This window comes from Macaca fascicularis, chromosome 9 (assembly GCF_037993035.2).
Source record: "Macaca fascicularis isolate 582-1 chromosome 9, T2T-MFA8v1.1".
NCBI classification, from domain to species: Eukaryota; Metazoa; Chordata; class Mammalia; order Primates; family Cercopithecidae; genus Macaca; species Macaca fascicularis.
Genome location: NC_088383.1, coordinates 19,396,603 through 19,420,495, shown reverse-complemented (window position 1 = coordinate 19,420,495; position 23,893 = coordinate 19,396,603). Strand labels below are relative to the sequence as shown.

The window sequence follows — 23,893 nt, the reverse complement described above, 5'->3', positions numbered from 1 at the left end:
GCACCAAAAAAAAGAAAGGTCATGGTCACTGTTTGGTGGTGTGCTGCCAGTCTGATCCACTCTAGCTTTCCGAATCCCAGCGAAAACATTACATCTGAGAAGTACGCTCAGCAGATGGATGAGATGCACCGAAAACTAGAATGTCTGTAGCCAGCATCGGTCAACAGAAAGGGCCCAATTCTTCTCCATAACAACTCCCAACTGCACGTTGCACAATCAGCTCTTCAAAAGTTGAATGAATTGGGCTACGAAGGTTTGCCTCATCCACCATATTCACCTGACCTCTCGCCAACCGACTGCCACTTCTTCAAGCATCTCGACAACTTTTTGCAGAGAAAATGCTTCCACAACCAGCAGGATGCAGAAAATGCTTTCGAGAGTTTACCGAATCCCAAAGCATGGATTTTTATGCTACAGGAATAAACAAACATATTTCTCATTGGCAAAAATGTGTTGATTGTAATGGTTCCTATTTTGATTAATAAAGATGTATTTGAGCCTAGTTATGATTCAAAATCCATGGTCCAAAACCGCAGTTACATTTGCACCAACAATAAAATGTGCAAAAAAAGATTTTTCTTTTTGCAGATTTTGTGTAAAATTAAGGACAGTGTGAAAAGTTTCACTAAAATTGCAACAGACATTTGAGAGAAAGAGAGAATGGAAAATTCTTAATCCAGTCAATGCAAAGGAGTCATACACAAGGCCAGTGATTCAGGGAGGGCTCCAGGAAGGACAGGATTAAAACGATTTTAGGCTGATTAAGACTAATGGGAAAACACTGGGACCCAAGATATCTGAATGAAATCAGTCTAATAAAATGACACTGGAAGACTTCTGGTGACTTATGCAAAGCCACTGGGTTTAACAAAAGAGGCAGAGTGAAAGGGCACGAGGACCCAGGAGGATATGCCACTGGTTTCCTCATCTGTAAAATGAAGGGTTTAGCTTTGTTGCTTGACATGCTTTTACTTTTCCCATTGTTCCACCTGAAAATACAGTACTTAAAAAGTGTTACAAGAAAAAAAGATGCATAATCTCACTTCAAATTTTACAAAATGCTTCCACGTGCAACCGTAATAGCTACAGAATTTTATCAACTGCAGAATCAGAGATGGAAATACTTTAAAGATCAACTTCAATGCTCTTATTTTTAAGATTAAAAAACTCAAAATTTAAGGGACTTGTTCTTGGCAAAAACTCGGCAGTCAGGATTCAGACCTACTCCTCCTGTGTGAGTCTATAACCCTCTGTATACCACACTGCCCACCAAAGTGAGCCTGTAACCGTCCCTATACCACACTGCCCATCCAGGCGAAGTCCCTTCTCAATCAGGGTGCCCTCTTTCAGTTCCCTTCACATCCTGAATGGGGTCATGTCCTTGGTGACAGGATTCAGGATGACATCATAGAGCTGGGCTAGCTAGAAAATTATTCTATGATTAAGAATCAGTCAAGGAGAAGAAAAAAAATTTACTCACCCCAGGAAAGCATCACATTATACATGTTAGCTCTCTAACAAAAACCACGGTACATTTAGATTGAAGGAAGGAACAAATTACCACTTCGAAATAACAGACAGCTTGGTGTTACAATACAGCTACCATTCCCTGTGATACACAAGCTGAACTGCTCAAAACAGTTCTAACCTTTTCAAAGGATGGGAGATCATCTGACAGGCATCACAATATTTTTCGGTTTTGAAGTTGTTATGGATATTAAATACCAGCCGTTTGAAAACTAGGATCTCTTATTATTCCTTTTCATTTGATTAGGTAGGAAACCTGTGATGGAGTGAATACCTGCCACTGTTTGTACACTATTACAAATATCAGCTATTGCTTGCATAATGCAGGAGGTGTGATTTTCTATCAAAAGAAGGTAATAATGGCCTGAATTAATTCCAAATAGGTAGACTTAACATAGTAAGTAGTATGTTTTCTTCTTTGCCCCATCTATGCATACTGATGTGCTAAAAGGTTTAGCATGTGGTATGTAGGGAAAACATAAAATGTGCCTAGGGGGTTAACCAATGCTGACTTGTATACCATCCTATAGCTAATCCTTTGCTCATATAGGAAAGTTTCCTTATGGGGCTTATGGAATGGCATAAGCCAGGAAAGAGTCTCAGAAAAGTCTTCAGGAATGGTTTTCCTTGAATCTCAACTCAAGCGGCATGTTGTTAGCGCTTTCCTGGATATAAAGGACAAGATCTGGGTCAGGATTTCATTATTCCTACAATACATGTTAACCAAAATCAAGAGTTTCCTTTCTGGTGGTAAATTCCCATATGTTTTATCTTTCTCATCTTTTATTGGGCTTATAAAGACCACATTCAAGGGACAGTACCCTTTGAGGGCTTTTCTAAAATTGAAGATAACCAATTAGATGTCAGAATTTACAGGACCCTGGGATGGTCACATTCATGAGTTGGACTTTGTGATTTGCCCATTGAATCTAGCCTTCTGTGATCACCAGGTGTATTTTTGTTTTTTAAAGAAAGGGTGAGGCTGGGCGTGGTGGCTCATGCCTGTAATCCCAGCAGTTTGGGAGGCCAAGGTGGGCAGATCACCTGAGGTCGGGAGTTCGAGACCAGCCTGGCCAACATGGTAAAACCCTGTCTCTACTAACGATACAAAAATTAGCCAGGTGTGGTGGCCGGTGCCTGTAATCCCAGCTACTTTGGATGCTGAGGTGAGAGGATCACTTGAACCTGGGAGGTGGAGGTTGCAGTGAGCTGAGATTGTGCCACTGCACTCCAGCCTGGGTGACAGTGAGACTCCATCTCAAAAAAAGAAGAAGGTGGAAATGCATAAATCTTTGGCTGCAACATTGCCCAGGTGTTTGGCTTTCCACACACATAGCCTGAGTCAGGTTTGAAATTTACCTGTATCTGGACATGAGGACTGGAAATCCAAATTGAGAACTTTCTATAATTTACTAGTTCTGACATTTGGTTAACTCAGGTCTAAAAACATCTTGAGTTCATTTTGAAATATGTAGAATTCTGAAACATGTGGTCACTTTCAAAACATACTATAGAAACTTATCAAGACAGTTAAGAAGCATTTTCAAATCTGTTTGGCTACATGCATTGTATTAGACTCGGATGGTTCTCCTTTTTATAAGAGATGTTACCTTTTTTAAATTTCATACTTCTATTTCCATACTTTAACAAACATTAGTATTTACTTGGAAAGAACTGCTTTCATATATTTGAAAAGTCTCATTCCTCACTAGCATGCATATTATTATTATTAGTGATAGAAAGCCTTGGGAACATTCTATCTATCTATCTATCTATCTATCTATCTATCTATCTATCTATCTATCTAAGACAGGGTCTCCCTCTGTTGCCCAGGCTGGAGTGCAGTGACATAATCATGGCTCACTGTAGCCTCAACCTCCTATACTCAAGTGAACCTCCTACCTCAGCCTCCCAAGGAGCCGGTACTACAGGCACACACCACCATACCCAGCTAATTTTTTTTTTTTTTTAAAGAAACTGGGCCTCACTACATTGTCCAGGCTGGTCTTGAACTCCTGGGCTCAAGTGATCCTCCTGCCTCAGCCTCCCAAAGTGCTGGGATTACAGGCGTGAGCCATGGCACCCAGCACATTGTTTTGAAATTTAAGTTTTGGTCTTAAAGGCTTGGGTCAAGTTAAGCAGAGCTTGGGGTTGAGACGTATGTACGCATGTGTGTGTGGGTGCGATGTACGTGTTCTGCAACTGGCTATGACACCATTGCCCAGATGTCAAGTGGGAAATTTTCCAAGTTCTTGACAGCATCCAAACCTATATACTTTAGGTAGATACTTATATTCTTTGGTCTGGCAATGGGTGAGGGGAATAGTAGACAGGACCTCTAGAAACAAGATGAAAATGATCATTCCAGGCCCATCCACACTTGATAGCTGGAGCAGTTGTGCCTGGAGGTGGATTGGGAGAACTTCTCTTTAGAGCTCTCTGAAGGTTTCCTTTAAATCAGTTGAGCTATTGATATAAAAATTATCTCAGAGTCCTGATATGCTTATTATACATTTTGTAGTTGGTTATAGCTCCAATTGACTCAGTCACCAGAAAAGTCACTTGAAAGTTGGTGTATCTCTACAAAACCTTGGTGAACATTTAAATCACCTTTTTAAATATTGCACTCTTCATGGAACTTTACTTTTAGTAATGTCAAACATCTGCCTACAAAATGGAATGTTATTTTACAAGTATATGAACTTGTTCTTCAAAATGCATGCACCTCCTTTCATTATACAGACGGTCCTTGACATACAATGGTTCAACTTAAGATTGTGCAAGCTTATTACGAATTTTTCAGGACATAACTTCATCAGAAGTCAAGGAACGTCTGAACTTTACGATGGTTCGACTTAGGACTTTTTACTGGGTCTGTCCACATGTTAAGTGCATTTTGAGTTACGATATTTTCCATGTATGAAGGGATTATTGAGGTGTATCTCTATCATAAGTGTAGGAGCATCTGTGTTGCCAAAACCACTGGAGGGCTACAATATGGCTGGAGGGAATGGAAGAATTTTTCTGATATATAGAAAGAAGTGAGGCTGACATTTGCGGGCAGAACTGCTGCTTTATCGCAAGGTGACATAGTCTTTTTCCATTTTAGGAGCCTAGTAGCAGTCCCTAGAAATCACCGAAATTGTCTTTGAGATATATAAGAAGAGTGTAAGGTTTATATAGGAATCCCTGCAACTTCACACATCTGAGAAGGAGCAGGATAGGCCTCCCTTCCTCTGTGGATTCAGGGGCTCCTTAATTATCAAGGGAAGGTATAAGCTTCACATAATACCTACAGGGGCTTTCATTTGCATTTCATGCATACTATTTTACTTAATTTTGAGCATCTTAGAATTGCTTGCTTCAAGTTATAAGTAGGTAGGTTTTGAATTAATTTGCTTCCTAAAGCAATTCATTTATTGTGCTCAGATTTTGCTCACTTAAAAAGTCCTATGTTACTGTGTAGAACTGGGAATTCCAAATAAACAGGAGACCAATGGTTTGAATTGCAAAGAAAGCCCATGATCAGTATCTTAGTTTGCTAAATGGCTGGGCATGCCTGTCATCCCAGCAGTTTAAGAGGCTGAAGAAGAGGATCCCTTGAACCCAGCAGTTTCAAGACCAGCCTGGGCAACATAGTCAGACTCCTTCTCTTAAAAAAAAAAAATCCTGTAGTTTTTGCTAAGAAGTCCTTGATTGGTCTCTAGAGGCCACCATCATTCAGGAATGAAGCTGATTATCAGTAACAGAGAAATCTTGTCCTTGAAGCACCTCCGTCACTGTGTGACTAGTTCCTTGATTTTTCCATAGTTGTGCAACTCTCTGTTTTTTATCTCTTCCCATTTCCAGCTTTCTAGAAATCACACACCGTATCATTTTGCTGAAATGCCCTGGCAGCCAACCTTTACAATCTTACTCTGATTCCCAAGTACAATTCTCTTAGCAAACTGAGATACTGATCATGTGCTTTTTTTGCAATTCAAATCATTGGTCTCCTGTGTATATAGAATTCCAAGTTCTACACAGAATAGGAGAGTTCCCAGATTTAGCAAATATAAATGCAGTTAAATCTGAATTTAAAACAATGTTTTAATATAAGTACGTTCCATACATTTTTAGTGTAAGTATGCCCCATGCAATATGTACTTAAACTAGCAAATTATTGTTTATCTGAAATTGAAATTTAAGTAGGTGTGCTTTATTTTATCCAGCAACCATTAAGATGAACCCACCACTTTGGAAAGACAACAGTAGTTACTCTTCCCACAAACATTTTCCTCTTTTTTCTATACTTCTTGTCTGTGTCTTCCACAGAACTTCCCTGGAAGAGCCCATGGCAGGCCAATCCTCTATCTTCAATTTACTCTCTGTTCCTTACCTTTCTAAAGCTTTTATCCTTCTATTCAATGTTAAGATTCTATCTCACATTGTGCTATGGTTGTTGGCGAGTATTCACCCATTAACTGCCCATGACAAGCGCCGTCACAGGGACTAGGGATTAAAGGTTAAATATGGCTGGGTACGGTGGCTCACACCTGTAAACCCAGCACTTTGAGAGGCTGAGGCAGGTGGATCGCTTGAACTCACGAGTTTGAGACCAGCCTGGGCAACATGGTGAAACTCCGTCTCTACAAAAAATACAAAAATTAGCCAGGCATGGTGGTGTGCACCTGTAGTTCCAGCTACTTGGGAGCGGAGGTGGGAAGATCGCTTGAGCCCTGGAGGCAGAGGTGCAGTGAGCCGAGATCATGCCACTGCACTCCAGCCTGGGCAACAGAGCGAGACTCTGTCTCAAAAAAAATTAAGAAGTTAAATACATTAATCACTTTGATCATCTACAGCAATGTAGAGTAAATACTTTGACATACTCTTTTTTCCAGCCAGAAAAAACATTTCCCCATATTGTTTGTAACTCCAAAAGGGCATGCTTACTTCTGATTCCTTTTAATGTCTGTAGGGTTAACATAGTGATTCAGTGCATATGTAAATTCACAAAATTGGATAGGACTGGGGAAAGCATGAAATGCAATATGTATTATTTAGCATTTATCACCTACTTACCAGACGATGGAGGTGTTGATTTTCTGGAACTAGGTACTATGTCACCCAAACTGGATGATGAATTTCCTCCTGATTTACTGGAGTAAAGCAAAAATTTCTATTAAATCTGATACTTATTTCAGATCCTCAAACGTTTGTGTTACTCAATAAACATGATAATTCATTGTGTTTTTATTCAACTTTAAATTTATCTTTCATTTAAGGAAGAAAACAGTATTTCCCAGTGGAGATTCCTGGAGTACTTGAAATAGGCACATGATGGTCTCTGATTTCAAATTGAAGGTTTAATTTTAAAAGGCCCTGAGAGAATGGAAGAGAACCAGTGTAATTTCTGCAGCCCTCAAATTATCTGCCCAGATCACAGATAGCGAAACAGCACAGATTTATTTTGCTTTTTATTTTAGAGACCCTCAGAGGTGATGCATAGAACCTTAAGGCTAACACCCAAGATTAATATTTCCTTCTTGTTTGGTTGCAGCTCCTCTGTTTTAGGCTTATTTTATTAATAGTATACTAAGATTGAAAGCACGCAAGCTTTTATGAGCAACCTATCAAAGAACAACAGAGCCACATGAAAACTTGCCAACCACTAAAAGACACACGAAGAGACACGACTAAACAGAATTGATATGATGCAGTCATCAGATAGTGCCCAGAATATTTCTCAAGCATGACTCACATGGAGAATGAAACTTGGTTAATTTAGGAATAATCTGAACATCATACATTTCAGAACTACCAAATTCGAAAGTTTGATGTAAGATAAACTTCAGTGTCTCAGAAACATTGGAGTTAATATTAGAACAACAGCATTTGTGTTTTTCACCAGCATACTGGCATGCTAAATAACATGTTACTGAATGACCCCTCTCTCAGATGAAGATGAGAAGAACATTTTAAATTTGGGCAAAATGATCTCACTGCCTAATGTTTATTATTATGGCCAAGCCAGGGTCTAGTTGAAAGAATTTGCTACAGCGTTTATGCATCAAAGGGCAATATTTGCTTATGTAAATATTAATATGAAAATAAAAGTTTTATTAAAGTATCAGTAACAGGCTGAATGTTATTGCTACTGTTCTAGCATTTTTATGCATAAACATCAAAAACTATTAGGCAATTAGCAAGAGGGCTCTATATCTGTTTAAGGTTAAGAGATACTCAAATACATTTAGTAAGGGCATCAGACAGTATGTGAAATTAATGACAAGTGATATTTATAAAAGCAGTTTCTGGCAGTTATACAAGGACCTATTACCAAGACCAAAACATTTTTTTTTCCCCCTAAAGTATTAAGTCTAATTTCAGTTCAAGTTCATGGGTTTTATATTTCCTTTGAATTTTAGTAACAGCCAAATATTATTTGAGTTATATAAAATTGTGACAAATACTGCAAACGGTGACCATGGCTAGGATGCAGATTTGTCCTTGACTTTTAATTCTATTAAAATGCCAAGTTCTTGAATTGTACCCCAATTCCATTTCCATTGAGTTCTGTCAATTTTTATAATTTCTGTATCAGAGTTTTTAAAGACTGCCAGATTCTGGTTATATCCTCAAAACAAAACTGCATTTAAAATGTTAGGAGAGGCCGGCACAGTGGCTCACGCCTGTAATCCCAACACTCTGGGAGGCCAAGGTGGGTGGATCACCTGAGGTCGGGAGTTTGAGACCAGCCTGGCCAACACAGTGAAACCCTGTATCTACTAAAAATACAAAAATTAGCTGGGCGTGGTGGCGCGTGCCTGGAGTCCCAGCTACAGAGAGAGAGGCAGGAGAGGGACTGAGGCAGGAGAATCACTTGAACCCGGGAGTGGAGGTTGCAGTGAGCCCAGATTGTGCCACTACACTCAAGCCTGGGCACAGAGCGAGACAAGGGGGAAAAAAAAAAAAAAAAAGAGAAATGTAAAAACCTGTGAAAGCAAGTAAAAGTATTTTCATATACTTAGGCAAAATCTTGAGACAAAATAAAATGAAGAAAATCAAAGAAAAAGATATATGGCTGTAAGAAAAGGTAACCTAGTTCTCTGGAGTAAGTTCTGAGATGTTACATTTCCCCAAATACGGATAACTCAGAATCCTAAGGAAAAAAATGCAAGAGCAAAACAACATATCTAATCAAGTAAATAGTAACAGATGGCAATAACCATTTGTCCTGGGCTTGCTGTGCCTGGCAAGACCTGGCTCCTTAATTTGCAGTACAGCATGGAGGTCTGTACAGCATGGAGGTCTGTACAGCATGGAGGTCTGTACAGCATGGAGCTCAGGTTGCCATCTTGGTTCTGACGCTTACTAGCTCTGCGACCTTGGTCAAGTTCTCTAACTTCTCTTAACCTGTTTTCTCATCTGTGACCTGTAAGATCTAATACCCACTGCTCCCACAGGTCCTTATAAAGAGGAGTGGAGCACTAATGTTAGCCTAGGGAAGCCCATTTGGGAGACACAGGAGACTACATTTCTCTGACAATTTTGGGAAAAATTTCTACTCCCTTTGAAGTTGTTCTCATTTCTTAGTTTCTGTATGAAGAGGCAGAAAAAGACACAAGCCTGCCTCTGCAAAAATCCATCCCAAATTTTCCAAAATGCGTTCTACAAAACACTCTTCCTAAGACATCAACCAGAGGAGTTTTGATGAGAAAGTAATTTTAGTAAATACTTAAAAAAATTCCCATTCCACCAGAGATTCACGGTGTCCATGATCACATTAAAAGGCTCTGAAAAATCCTAAAGTAACTTTCTATTACCTAGAACTATCCTAAATTTATTTTATCTTGGAACCCCTTTCTCAAGTGATTTGACAAGAAAATTCTGAAAAATGCTGAATTGTCCTAACTAAAAACAAAACATCCCCCAGCTGGGATAACTTCAAACCTCAACAAACTATATACTACCTAGTTGATAAGAGCAATGTCTACACCCTATTACAACAACATTTTTCCATATAAGGTGGCTTTTGTTTGTTTGTTTTTTCAGACGGAGTTTCACTGTCGCCCAGGTTGGAACATGATCTCGGCTCACTGCAACCTCCGCCTTCCAAGTTCAAGTGATTTTCATACCTCAGGCTCCTGAGTAGCTGGGATTACAGGTATGCACCACCACGCCCAGCTACTTTTGTATTTTTAGTAGAGACGGGGTTTCACCATGTTGGCCAGGCTGATCTCAAACTCCTGGCCTCAAGTGATCCACCTGCTTTGGCCTCCCAAAGTGCTGGGATTACAGGCATGAGCCACCGCACCTGGCCATAAGGTTTTGTTAACTAGTATTATGATACTATTTTCAATACAGAGGGTAGGAAAACACAAAATAAGGTCAATGGAACATTAAGAATTGAAAGAATACTATCAGGTCTTCGAACACCCTGCAGGCAAAATGCAGATACGTTATTTATCTACATGCCTCTACTTTTTTTTCTCATTAAGAAATGCATTTTCAACAAAAGTTTAATATTTAATATTGCATATAAAATATGCATTATATATATGTTGGCCTAATGAATAATTTACTGCTGCTAATGATAATAATGGTACATGTCCAGGTTTGTTACACAGGTAAATTGCATGTCTCAGGGATTTGGTGTACAGATTATTTTGTCACCCAGATAATGAACATAACACACCAGGAGGTGGTTTTTCTGATCCTCACCCTCCCCCGATCCTCCACCCTCAAGTAGTACCCAGTATCCAGTGTTCCCTTCCTGGTGTCCGTATGTTCTCAATGTTTAGTTCTCACTTACAAGTGAGAACATGCAGTATTTGTTTTTCTTTGTTTGTTTGTTTTTGTTTTTTTGAGATGGAGCCTCACTCTGTCGCCAGGCAGGAGTGCAGTGGCGCGATCTTGGCTCACTTCAACCTCCGCCTCCAGGGTTCAAGCGATTCTCCTGCCTCAACTTCTCAAGTAGCTGGGACTACAGGCACATGCCACCATGCCCAGCTAATTTTTGTATTTTTTTTTTTTTAAGTAGAGATGGGGTTTCACCATGTTGCCCAGGATGGTCTAAATTTCTTAACCTTGTGATTCGCCCGCCTCAGCCTCCCAAAGTGCTGGGATTACAGGTGTGAGCCACTGCGCCCGGTCCCCGTATTTGGTTTTCTATTCCTGTGTTAGTTCGCTTGGGATAATGGCCTCCAGCTCCATCCAGGTTGCTGCAAAGGACATGATCTTATTTTTTTTTTTTTTTTTTTGAGATGGAGTCTCACTCTGTCGCCCAGGCTGGAGTGCAGTGGCACGATCTGGGCTCACTGCAACCTCTACCTCCCGGATTCAAGTAATTCTCCTGCGTAGCTGGGATTACAGGTGCCCAACACCACACCCGGCCAATTTTTGTATTTTTAGTAAAAATGGGGTTTCAACATGTTGGCCAGGGTGGTCTTGAACTCCTGACCTCAGGTGATCCGTCTGCCTCAGCCTCCCAAAGTTCTGGGATTACAGGCATGAGCCACTGCGCCCAGCCAATCTTGTTCTTTTTTATGCACGCCTCTACTTTTATCTGACTGAATGCATCTCACCATCTGAGCACTCTCAATAACCCAGGAATTAATGAAAGTCAGTTCTGGGGTGGAGGTCTCAAAACACAGAGGAATCCATCTGAACTAAATGAACTTGACAATTATAAAAAGCCAGTTAATGAGGATGGGTATTCCAAACCACAAAGCATATTCTGTTTCACTCATCTGCTGATGCTTGAAAAAAATACTTGCTAACATTAAAGTATTATCACTGACAAAGGGATTTGCATCTTAGATAAACAAATAAGATGTAAGATGGCGAAAACAGAAATCCAGCGATTCACATTTAAGAAAGGCCTTGCCCATGTCCCATTCTTTCACATAGGGAGAGGCATGCTGCATCCCTAGACCCGTCTGCATATGATTCCATGTAAAATTCAGTATGTGTATGAGAAGGCTTTCTAGCGATTCTTTTAGAGAGGGGCAGACAACCTCACGAATCCTAGGAGGGATTATTCAGCCCCAGCTTCTTACATAACTCATCTAATTGCCATCTGCACAGGCAGTTTTTACTTGTTTCATACTTTGCTTCTCTTTAAGTGCTTAACAGTGGGTAGAACTGAAAATTGAGTTTCTCAGGTGAAAATGAAACTAACAGATGACAAGAGCTGCCATTTCCTGATGATGTCTGAGACTGTCATCTCCCAAACATCTCCTAGCCATACCGGGCAGCTACAGACAGTGGGATTAGTCACCAGGGCTATTCTGTGCCAGACTGTTTTTCAGTAAACGATTAAGGTTTCAGAATTTTCTCAGCACTGGAGCCTGGATTTAATACTCTGTGACCTTAGCTCTTTTCATTAATGATAATAATTTGATACTTCCCCAAATAGGATGAAAATCAGGTGGTGGATTGAAGTTTTTTAAATGCAGGAAAATGCAAGATTTGTGATGCTATCAATAAACCATATCACCAGCCTCCTTGTTAATACATAATAAAGGATATAGAATACAGCAGACAACAGTACACAGATAGTGGTATAATCTAAGTTTTATGCAAACACTTGACATCTGTCTCATACCTGGAGTAGAATTTCCCTTGCTTGGCTCTCTGTTCATGCTGCAGCCTCATATTTTCTAGTTTTACTGGGCTTGGAATGAATCCGATTTCACAGCCTTCTTTTACCAGTCTCCCTATCCACCAGTCATTGTTAAATTTCTAAACACAAAATCAAAAGCATTAAAAATCAGTGCACAGAAGGTCAAATCCTTGTTCTTCCACACTATTTTCAGTGGAGAGAAATATGGCAATGACAACGAACTATGCCTCAAATATTATCATTCAAGAAACCCTTTGGCTCATGGGTTTCACATGTAAGAAATGTTTTTAGTGTCCTCAGCAATCTGTCAAAGGCTCTTCGTTCCTTGTCTGTCCTGGTGCTGCCATAGGACCAGGCTGAATTCCATTGCAGCAGCTGCTGTCACCTTGAGTAGGGATAAGCTCTCTGGGTTCAAAGAATAACAGCCCATCCTACCAAGAGATCTTTAGGAAGTAGTGTTACAGAAATATTCCCCTTATATAATCAGAAGTATTGAGAGAAAGAGATAAATATTGAAGTCTACCTTAAATATTTCATGTCACAGGACAATTTACCTTTGTGCAAACAGTTTTATAATTACACAGTGCGATGTTCACAGATGATTTCTCTACTTGTGTGATGTTGACAATTTATCTCTTGCAGGTGGAATATGTATCTTAAATCTTTATGATCTGCCTTCATTTTCCTTGATGGAATAAATCTGTCCTTGAACACCTCAAAGAAGAATATACATTCTGTTTTTCTCCTTTCCCCTTTCAGCACCAACCATCAAGAAGAGGCCCCGTAATAATCTAACTTCCCGGTGTTAAGTGAGATTCTAGGCACAGCATCACTTCTGATAACTTTTTCTATTGTTCCCACCAAGCCAGTATTTGACATCTCTTTTCAGAGGTTACCAAAATGGTAGGCTCTAAATTCTCTAGGTTGTTTTATTTTTAATCGAGATAGGGTCTTGCTCTGTCGCCCAGGCTGGAATACATTGACATGATCCCAGCTCGCTTCCGTCTTGAACTCCCAGGCTCAATCAATCCACTGGCCTCAGCCTCCTGAGTAGCTGGGACTCCCAGTGTGTGCCACCATGCCCAGCTAATTTTTTTTTTTTTTTGTAGAGATGGGGTTTTACCCTGTTGCCCAGGCTGGTCTCAAACTCCTGGGTTCAAGAGATCAGGTTTCCTTGACCTCTCAAAGCGCTTGGATTACAGGCATGAGCCATAGTATCCAGGCTTCTAGGTTCTTTTTTTTTTTTTTTTTTTAGACTGAATCTCACTCTGTCGCCAGGCTGGGGTGCAGCGGCGCGATCTCGGCTCACTGCAACCTCCGACTCCCTGATTCAAGCTATTCTCCTACCTCAGCCTCCCGAGTAGCTGAGATTACAGGCATATACCACTACACCCAGCTAATTTTTGTATTTTTAGTGGAGACAGGGTTTCGCCATGTTGGCCAGGATGGTCTTGGTTTCCTGACCTTGTGATCCGCCCGCCTTGGCCTCCCAAAGTGCTGGGATTACAGGCATGAGCCACTGCGCCCGGCCCTAGGCTCTTTTAATTGGCAGTCATCAACTCCTTTGCTGACAGCCTTTAGTGCAGTGAAGAGATTAAATTTACACATGCTTCCTATAACATATTATACCCTACATGGAAGGGCTCCAAGTATAAATTCCTCCAGGTCCAAGAAAAACCTCAGGATCACACACTGAGAATATTCTACAGGGGAAATTTCTGGTCAGTTAACACAGTGCTCCACAAGGCAGGCATTTGATAAATGTTGACTCCAAGCAAAGCTTAATTAAGGATGAATGTTTCCAGTTTGCAGGTTGTATCATTGCTCACTAAAAGGTGGAGACATTTAGCATGTGGGAAAAGGACTTTTCCTGATACCTCTTTGTTGCCTTACTGGCATCAATGCTTACCATTCTCTCATCCACTGCAGAAATTTAGCATTTAAGGAGGAAAAAGGGCATCAGTAGTTTGAGTTTAGACACTGCCAGCAGAGAGGAGTCACGAATTCTAGATATTATTATTAAACCTTCCCCAGATGGCTAGACTTCAGGCATCAGAAAACTACACCTAGTCAAGGTGAAACATTAAAAGAAGAAGTACAGGGTAAGTATAAAAAAGGATCATCTACTCTAGCAGTTCCCAATTTCTGGGCCACAGAGCCCCAGGGAGCGCTGAAGTTATTGCAAGAGGCCCGTGACTTCTTTCCACTTTAAAAGGTATATTTATATTAGCAGAGGTTGAGAGCCATTGATTTAGTATGTATGTTATACAACTGCAGTGATGTGTGATGCTGCTTCACAGAAATGGCATCTGAATAGGAAATAAGAAATGGTATGTCAAGGTGAAACATCATGCTGATAGAAAATGAAATTATTCTCCTTACTTCCTTAACATGCAGAAAATCTTTTGCTTCGAATGAGATGGCCATGCCAGGCACTGGAACATCATCTTCATGGGCCGCACTGTAGCTGACATTTGTCCGAACCGCAAATGCCACGGGCTTTGTCTAAAGTGGGAACAGAAAGAGGGAAAAAAATAAGAACAAAACAACAGTGTCCCTCCTTCTTCCCCTCAAATACAAAGATACACTGAATAACTGCTGTAATCGATGTTGGTTTCCCCGCTGCATTGGTTCTTTATCACAAAACAGTTTGTTCATATTCACAACACGTGAAATCTCCTAGCTCTGAGCTACGTAGCACCCATTTCTGAACTAGAAAAAGCCATTGTTCTCTTTGAAAGCACTACAAGTAAAGACGGCGAAGATGAGCCACAGAAATATGTGTTTTCAACATTGGCGCTTGTAGCAACTGTAAATCAGGAAACACAAACGTGAATAAAATGCCCAGTTCTTCGGTTTCAGTGGAAAGGACTTAGTAACTGCCTCACTACCCCAAACATCTACTTTAATTAATTCATCATTAATGACATAATTCCGAAAGGTACAGTCTTTTGAATGAAAAAAGAACCGGGGAATATATGCTATAACTATAGCAGCTCTTACTCATGGCTGCAACGAATTATGAAAGCCATGACCTTTTCTTCTATTATTTCTCCTCCTTGAGTTCGTTCAACTACTAAAGATGATATTAATTAAGCTCTCTTTCCTTCTTTGATGCTTCGAAATTTTACAGATAAAGGGCCGGAAGTGGTGGCTCACGCCTGTAATCCCAGCATTTTGTGAGGCCAAGGCAAGAGGATTGCTTGAGCCTGGGAGTTCAAGATCAGCCTGGGAACACAGCAAGACCTCTTCTCACTAAAAATCAAAAACAAAAATTAGCTAGGTGTGGTGGCAGGCACCTATACGCCCAACAACTTGGGAGGCTAAGGCAAGAGGATCACTTCAGCCCAGGGGGTCTAGGCTGCAGTGAGCTGTGATCACGCGACTGCACTCCAGCCTGGGGGACAAAGTCAGTCCCTGTCTCAAAAAAAAGAAAAAAACAAATCAAACCAAAAGAATTTACAGATAAGCATTTATTCTCTCTTTAGCTAATATCTATTTATCCACAAGGTGGAAAAAACAGGTAAGCTCAGAAATGGTGAAAATTGTATTGTTCTAAGTGGTATTGTATTTCTTTCCCCATTATGGGCAAGTGGATTGCTTCTATATATTTCTTTCTTTCTTTTCTTTTCTTTTTTTTTTTTTTTTGACAGAGTCTCACTGTGTAGCTCAGGCTGCAGTACAGTGGTGCAATCTCAGCTCACTGCAACCTCCTCCTCTGGAGTTCAATTGATTCTCCTGCTTCAGCCTCCCGAGTAGCTGGGATTATAGACGTGAGCCACCGCACCCAGCTAATTTTTTGTATTTTTAGTAGAGACAGGGTTTCACTGTGTTGGCCAGGCTGGTCTAGAACTCCTGACCTTGGGTGATCTGCCTGCCTCGGCCTCCCAAAGTGCTGGGATTACAGGCATGAGCCACCATGCCCGGCCTCTTCTATATATTTCTTATATACACCATATATACAAAGTAACATAGTTTTTCATGTGATATTCCTTTTAACCTATTTTTTTTTCTTTTTTTTTTTGTGGAGACAGAGTTTCGCTCTTGTTGCCCAGGCTGGAGTGCAATGGTACGATCTCGGCTCATTGCAACCTCCACCTCCTGCGTTCAAGTGATTCTCCTGCCTCAGCCTCCCAAGTTGCTGGGATTACAGGTGCCCGCCACCACGCCCAGCTAATTTTTTGTATTTTTAGTAGAGATGGGGTTTCACCATGTTGGTCAGGCTAGTCTTGAACTCCTGACCTCACGTGATCCACCTGCCTCGGCCTCCCAAAGTGCTGGGATTACAGGCGTGAGCCACCACACCCGGCTTAACCTATTCTTTAAAAAAATTATTTCAACCTCTCAGGAGGAGGGAGCAGTTTCTCCCTACTCAATGAGCTTTTTACCTGGACTTGCCAGAGAAGACAAGGAGCTGGAGTAGAGAGAACCCATGTTCATTTCCAAATTTTCCAAAGTTAATTTGTTCTACCTGACTGTTGTCTGGGTTGAAGACTGAGTTAAGGGCCCTAATGTTACTAAGGTCTAGTCACAATTTGCGGATTGGGAAAGGAGGACCAAATTCTGGATACAGGCACAATCGACATGAGGTGAATTTAAATATTTGGAAGCCAGTTCTTGACCTCCACTATAATTTTTTTTTTTTTTTTTTTTTTTTTTTTGAGACTGAATCTCACTGCGGCGCCCAAGCGATCTCGGCTCACTGCAAACTCCGCCTCCGAGGTTCACACCATTCTCCTGCCTTAGCCTCGCGAGTAGCTGGGACTACAGGCGCCTGCCACAACATCTGGCTAATTTTTTGTATTTTTAGCAGAGACGGGGTTTCACCATGTTGGCCAGGATGGTCTCGATTTCCTGACCTTGTGATCAGCCTGCCTCGGCCTCCCAAAGTGCTGGGATTACAGGCGTGAGCCACTGTGCCTGGCTGACAGTATGATGTTTCTATTTTTTTCTAGAAATTTTCTTAAATATATGAAGTTTACTTCTAGAACTACAATCATAATATATTGCATTTCATCCAATATTAAACAAAAAAAATGAAAAAACAAAACATATATATTTTTAAAAAAGGCCAGGTGCTGTGGCTCATGCCTGTAAATCCCAATACTTTGGGAGGGCATGGTGGGAGCATCGCTTGGGCCCAGGAGTTTGAGACCAGCCTGGGCAACAAAGTGAGACCTTGTCTCTTACACACACACACACACACACACACACACACACACATACACACACACACACACACACACACATACACACATACACACACACACACATACACACACACACACACACACACATACACACACACACACACACACACATATACACACATACACACACACACATACACACACACACATACACACACACACACATACACACACATACACACACACACACACACACAGTTTTTCAAGTGATGTACTTTTAAAAATATATTTTGGCCGGGTGCGGTGGCTCATGCCTATAATCCCAGCACTTTATGGGAGGCCGAGGCAGGAGGATCACCTGAGGTCGGGAGTTCAAGACCAGCCTGAACAACATGGAGAAACCCCATGTCTACTAAAAATACAAAATTAGCCAGGCATGGTGGTGCATGTCTGTAATCCCAGCTACTCAGGAGGCTGATGCAGGAGAATCACTTGAACCTGGGAGGCGGAGGTAACAGTGAGTCAAGATCGCACCACTGTACTCCAGCCTGGGCAATAAGAGGGAAACTCTGTCTCATAAATAAATAAAATAAAATAAAATAAAATAAAATATATTTTAAAACTACCTTGGCCAGGTGCAGTGGTTCACGCCTATAATCCCAGCACTTTGGGAGGCCAAGGCAGGCGGATCACATGAGGTCAGGAGTTTGAGGCCAGCCTGGCCAATATGGTGAAACCCAGTCTCTACAAAAATAGAAAAATTAGCTGGTCACAGTGGCTCATGCCTGTAATACCAGCTACTCGGGAGACTGAGGCAGGAGAATCGCTTGAACCCAGGAGGCAGAGGCTACAGTGAACAAAGATCATTGCGCCACTGCACTCCTGCCTGGGTGACAGAGTGAGACTCCATCTCAAAAAAAAAAAAAAAAAAAAAAAAAGATTACCTCAACCATTCACCCTTCTTTGATACTTAGATTCACGACATTATTCAGTATGAAAAATATTCTGCTTTGAAAAATCTTTGTACAAAAGCCTCTATTTAGAATTCTTTCCTTGGGATGGAGTCCCAGAGGTAGCATGTGTCAGACATGAATTATTAAGACTTTTAAAATCGTATTCCAAACTACCATCCAAATGGGCCACACTGTTTTATTCTGCACCCAGCACTAAAGCATGGTGCTCTTTTTAGTGAGATGTAACCTTAAAAATATTTTATTTACATTTTATTAAAAAAAAAAAAACTTTTTAGAGACAGGGTGTTGCCATGTTACCCAGACTGGTCTCAAACTCCTGGCCTCAAGTAATCCTCCCCCCTCAGCCTCCCAAGGATGTAGTCTTCATCAAACTCAGTTTTACCACTAGAAATACAATTTCCATGAGTAGATCCATCCATTATTCAGAAAAGTTTCTGATCACAAAAGTATAGATTCAAGATTAAAAAAAAAAATAATAATCCTAGCATGGCCTTTTACTTCTTTCAGATGTTTCTTTTACTCCTTGGAAAAAAACAGAGTTTAAGCATCACACATAGTTTTTCATCAGTGCAAGACAAATTTTTAATGCCTGACTCGACAGAAGACCCCAGAGAAAATCTTATGACTTTTACCAACTTTATATCACTTTTCAATCATCTGAGTATCAGAAAGAGGGGACTGAAAAAGTAAAAAGAAATCAAAATGGTGGTGGAAATTGGTGTATAATTCCAGGGATCATAGGTAATAAGGTTATACTCTTAGATTAAGATGTCAAGTTGGAACATGCCTCCTTTCTTGCCTCATCTCCTGTAACCAATGATGTTACCATTAGATGTGGTTTATATAGAATTAGCTTTACAGAACTAGGAAAGAAGAGCAGCAGATACCTATTCCTCAGTATCTTTACTTCAGGAACTGTATTTCTAAAATTAGACTAGAGTACAGTCAAGGAATGCAGGGGACAGACGTAGCCAAGATAAAAGACCCCAGGATGCTAAACCAGAGAGGCCCATGACAATGTCACTTCTGATTCCCTGGTCTCACTTCAGCTTGCAGTGTGTCTACAATGTGGAAGGTATTCTCCATATTAATTTCATTCCTATGGGTTCAAGAATAAGGGATTTTAAGTGGACTTGGATTTGAATGTTGATTCTGCCATTTATTAGGTGAGTGGCCTAGGCAAATTCTTTAGTCTTATTGAGCATATTTTCACATGGCTAAAACTAGGGTAAAAGCACCATTCTTTAAGGTAATGAGAATATAGAAAATGGATTGCATCAGGCTAGGCTAGTATTGGGTATATAGTCATCCCTTGATATCTGCCATGATATTGTTTCCAGGACCCCCAAAATCTAAAGATGTTCAAGTCCTTGATATAAAACAGTGTACTTGGCTGGGCTCAGTGGCTCACACCTGTAATCCCAGCACTCTGGGAGGCAGAGTTAGGCGGATGAGATCAGGAGTTTGAGACCAGCCTGACCAACATGGAGAAACCCTGTCTCTACTAAAGATACAAAAATTAGCCAGGCGTGGTGCGGACCTGTAATCCCAGCTACTCAGGAGGCTGAGGCAAGGGAATTGCTTGAATCTAGGAGGCGGAGACTGCAGTGAGCCGAGATCGCGCCACTGCACTCCAGCCTGGGCAACAGAGACTCCATCTCAAACAAACAAACAAACAAAAAAACAGCGTACTATCTGTGCATAACTGCACGCATCCTCTGTATGCTTTATCTCTAGATCACTTGTAATACCTAAGACAAGGTAAACGCTACACAAATAGTTATTCAATTGTATTGCTTTTTATGTCTATCATTCTTATTGTTGTAACTTTTCTTTAACATTTTCAATCCACAGTTGGTTGAATCCATGAATGTGGAACCCATAGATAAAGAGAGTTATGAAAGTGCTTATTAATAGGCATTTGCTATATACCAAAATAAATGCTACACAAAAGTAAATATTTCTCCATATTTACCCCTCATTAAGACCCAGCACAAGTCATTTCCTGTGTGCTCTTCCACTGTAAACGTCCTCAAACCAAACTCATCAACACAGTTTAATATCTGCCCCATGCACGACAGAAATTGACTCGCTGTTAAAGATGCTTTTCCGTAATACAGATTCTTTCATATTCTCTGGGACTTTAGCAAATGGTAAGGTTTTCCCATATTCATTTTCTTTTCTTTCCTTTTTTTTTTTTTGAGACGGAGTCTTGCTCTGTTACTCAGGCTGGAGTGAAGTGGTGCGATCTTGGCTCGCTGCAATCTCTGCCTCCCGAGTTCAAGTGATTCTCTTGCCCCAGCCTCCCAAGTAGTTGGGACTACAGGTGCATGCCACCACACCCGGCTAATTTTTGTATCTTTAGTAGAGACGGGGTTTTGCCACATTGACCAGGCTGGTCTTGACCTCAGGTGATCTTGACCTCAGGTGATCCGCCTGCCTTAGCTTCCCAAAGTACTGGGATTATAGGCGTGAGCCACCGTGCTCGGCCAGGTTTTCCCATACTCACTTTGTTTACAGTGTTCTATCTTGATAGGGTTTGAAATTGTGTCCCTGGCCAAAGTCGTGTCAAATTGTAATCCCCAGTGTGGGAGTGGGACCTGGTAGGAGGTGATTGGATCATAGGGGTGGATTTTCCCCTTTGGTGCTATTCTCATAAGAGTTCTCACAAGATCTGGTTGTCTAAATGTGTGTGACACCTCCCGCCTGTCTCTCTCTCCCGCCAGCGCCAGCCATGTATGACATGCCTGCTTTCCCTTCACCTTCTTAGATGACTGTAAGTCTCCTGAGGCCTCCCCAAGAAGCCAGATGCCAACATGATTCCTGTACAGCTTGCAGAACTGTGAGCCAATTGAACCTCTTTTCTTGTTACTGAGTCTCAGGTATTTCTTTATAACAGTGTAACGATGCAGGAATGTACTGATACATATCTCTTTAATTCTGATTTTCTTTGATAGTCCTCAAATGCTGAGGTTTTTATTTTTGTTTTTGTTTTTGTTTAAACCAACTTGAAGTTCCAAGGGAATATCCCTTAAGGAATCATTGAATTTTTATCCATGAAACCATTTGTTAATCAAATGTACCCTGTTTTTTTTGTTTTGTTTTGTTTTGTTTTTTGAGACGGAGTCTCGCTCTGTCGCCCAGGCTGGAGTGCAGTGGCCGGATCTCAGTTCACTGCAAGCTCCGCCTCCCGGGTTCACGCCATTCTCCCGCCTCAGCCTCCCGAGTAGCTGGGACTACAGGCGCTCGCCACCTCGCCCAGCTAGTTTTTTGTAGTTTTTAGTAGAGATGGGGTTTCACCATGTTAGCCAGGATGGTCTCGATCTCCTGACCTGGTGATCCGCCCGTCTCGGCCTCCCAAAGTGCTGGGATTACAGGCTTGAGCCACCGCGCCCGGCAAATGTATCCTGTTTTAAGTTGACATCTTCATTTTTGGCTTAATCTCAAATGGTAAAGAGCCACATGGAACTCTTTCCATTTACCATCCAGGGCTCTTGCCCTTGTTCACATTCCAAAATTTACTTTTAGTCTGGAAGCCTATCAGATTGTTTTTTCCCCAGACAGGGTCTTTCTGTCACCCAGACTGGAACGAAGTGGTACAATCATGGCTCACTGTAGCCTCAACCTCCTAGGCTCAAACAATTCTCCAGTCTCAGCCTCCTGAGTAGCTGGGACTACAGGCTCATGCCACCATGCCCAGCTAATTTTTTTTTTTTTTTTTTTTTTTTTTTACTTTTTGGAGAGATGAGGTCTCGCATTAATGCCCAGGTTGGTCTTGAACTCCTGGCCTCAAGTGATCCTCCCACCTTGGCCTCCCAAAGGGCTGAGATTATAGGTGTGAGCCACCGCACCCGGCCCTATCAGATTTTTATGATTTTCCAGCATCATGGCCCTGGGGCATGGTTCAGCTCATTCCTAGTTCACTCCTACATGGTCCTTCATAAATACTGATGAATATAAGTGATTCTTGGATATGAATGTTTGAGGCCAGTGGGCCACTCTTTCTTCTTATTTTGCTTTCTCTTTAAGGTAAAGAAAAGTCCCAAGAAGCAAGAACAAACAGAAGCCAAGAAATCTTGGTTTTCCAGAGGCTTTACAGGAACACCAGGAACAGTGGGGACTGTGATAAGACACCGACACAGTGCTCTGGGACATGCTGGGACACAAGAGGTGCTCTGGTTCTTGAGGAAAGCAAACCTATTCCAGATTCCAAGGCCAAATGTAACTGCGGTCCACTCTAGTTAATAGGTTCTCCTTCAAGCTGTCCTTTTCCTGCCACCCTCTAACTCTGGGGCCCCACAGGTTTGTCTGAAAGCCTTGGTCACAGCTGTAGGGTAAGATGGGGAAGAAAAGCAGAAGGCACAGATACAGATATAGCCCACAGCCCTATGTAGGATACTGTAGAAGGAGCTTCAGGGATGGCTGTTGTGGAATCGTATTGAAATCCACATTTAGATTTAGATTCATCCTGCTCTACAGAATCATTAGGATACTACATTGGTTGGGAGACAATATGGTCCTTCATTTCACTTCCACTGAACCTCTATTAACATCCTAAGGACTTTATCGCCAGGCCAGTGTCAGAGCTGGAGTCTGCTTTTGCAGATTCTACCTGGATTCCTGGCCAACTTGTTTTGCGGCTATGGAGGGTCAGTCCCATGAGGTGATGTCAAACTTTTCTACCAGTTTTTGCTTCTCCCTGTTCCAAGCCAAGACAAAAAGGAATTGATTCCTTTTCCAGTTTCTGCTACTGTCGACATGGCATATGAGGGGTTACACAGCATGAGGGTGACTGGTCAATCACCTATGCATTGTGGCCCCCTCTTTGGGATAAAGAATTAAAAGTTTGCTGCATATTGGTTTGTGGACTAAACCTGAACAGATCCTCAAAATAAATTCGTAAATACCAATTTGCAGAAGAGTGGCAACTCTTTATCTAGACAGTAATGTAAAAGTGCTTTAAAAAACACCAAGGTTGGTCATGTGCAGTGGCTCACATCTGTAATCAGAGGCAGGCAGATCACTTGAGCCCAGGAGCTTGAGACCAGCCGGGGAAACATGGTGGAACTCTGTCTCTACCAAAAACACAAACAAGAGCCAGGTGTGGTGGTGTGCACCTGTGGTCCCAGCTACTCAAGAGGCTGAGGTGGGAGGATCGCTTGAGCCCAGGAGGTCAAGGGTGCAGTGAGCCATGATCACGCCACTGCACTCTAGCCTGGGTGACAGAAAAAGAACCTGTCTCAAAACCCAGAAACTAAAAACCAAGGCCATGTCTTGTTCAACACTGTGTCTCCAGTATGTTTCCAATCAATATTTATTGAGAATGGAATGTGTAAGTGTTAAAAGATGTTAAGAAATTCATATTCTCTTCTTTCAGGTCCTTCTTTACCTTGATATGACATTCCTACTTTGGGAATGTCTGCCAATGGACAAGCAGTGTGCTGTATATTATACATAGATTGCTGCATTTCATTTCACCCCAGCTACAATCGTTTTATTCCAAGGTGAAGAAACTGAGGCTGAAAAAAGTTCTCCCAGCCATTCATTGTGGCACACGCCTGTGGTCTCAGCTATTCAGGAGGCTGAGGCAACAGGATGGCTTGAGTTCAGGAGTTTGAATCTAGCTTGGGCAACAT

At 41.4% G+C, this 23,893-nt stretch overlaps 1 protein-coding gene across 12 annotated transcripts in view; it reads right to left on the bottom strand.

Annotated features, from left to right (window-relative positions):
• The window catches only part of CACNB2 (calcium voltage-gated channel auxiliary subunit beta 2), a 406,631-nt gene that overhangs the window by 30,306 nt on the left and 352,432 nt on the right, over positions 1-23,893 (bottom strand). For all 12 annotated transcript variants that reach the window (XM_005564746.5, XM_005564749.5, XM_005564747.5 and 9 more), the window contains 3 exons: positions 14,516-14,638; positions 12,116-12,252; positions 6,589-6,665 (listed from right to left, as the gene is read on the bottom strand). In XM_005564746.5, the coding sequence (XP_005564803.1) occupies positions 6,589-6,665; positions 12,116-12,252; positions 14,516-14,638 (337 nt within the window). The remainder of the gene's footprint in view (positions 1-6,588; positions 6,666-12,115; positions 12,253-14,515; positions 14,639-23,893) is intronic.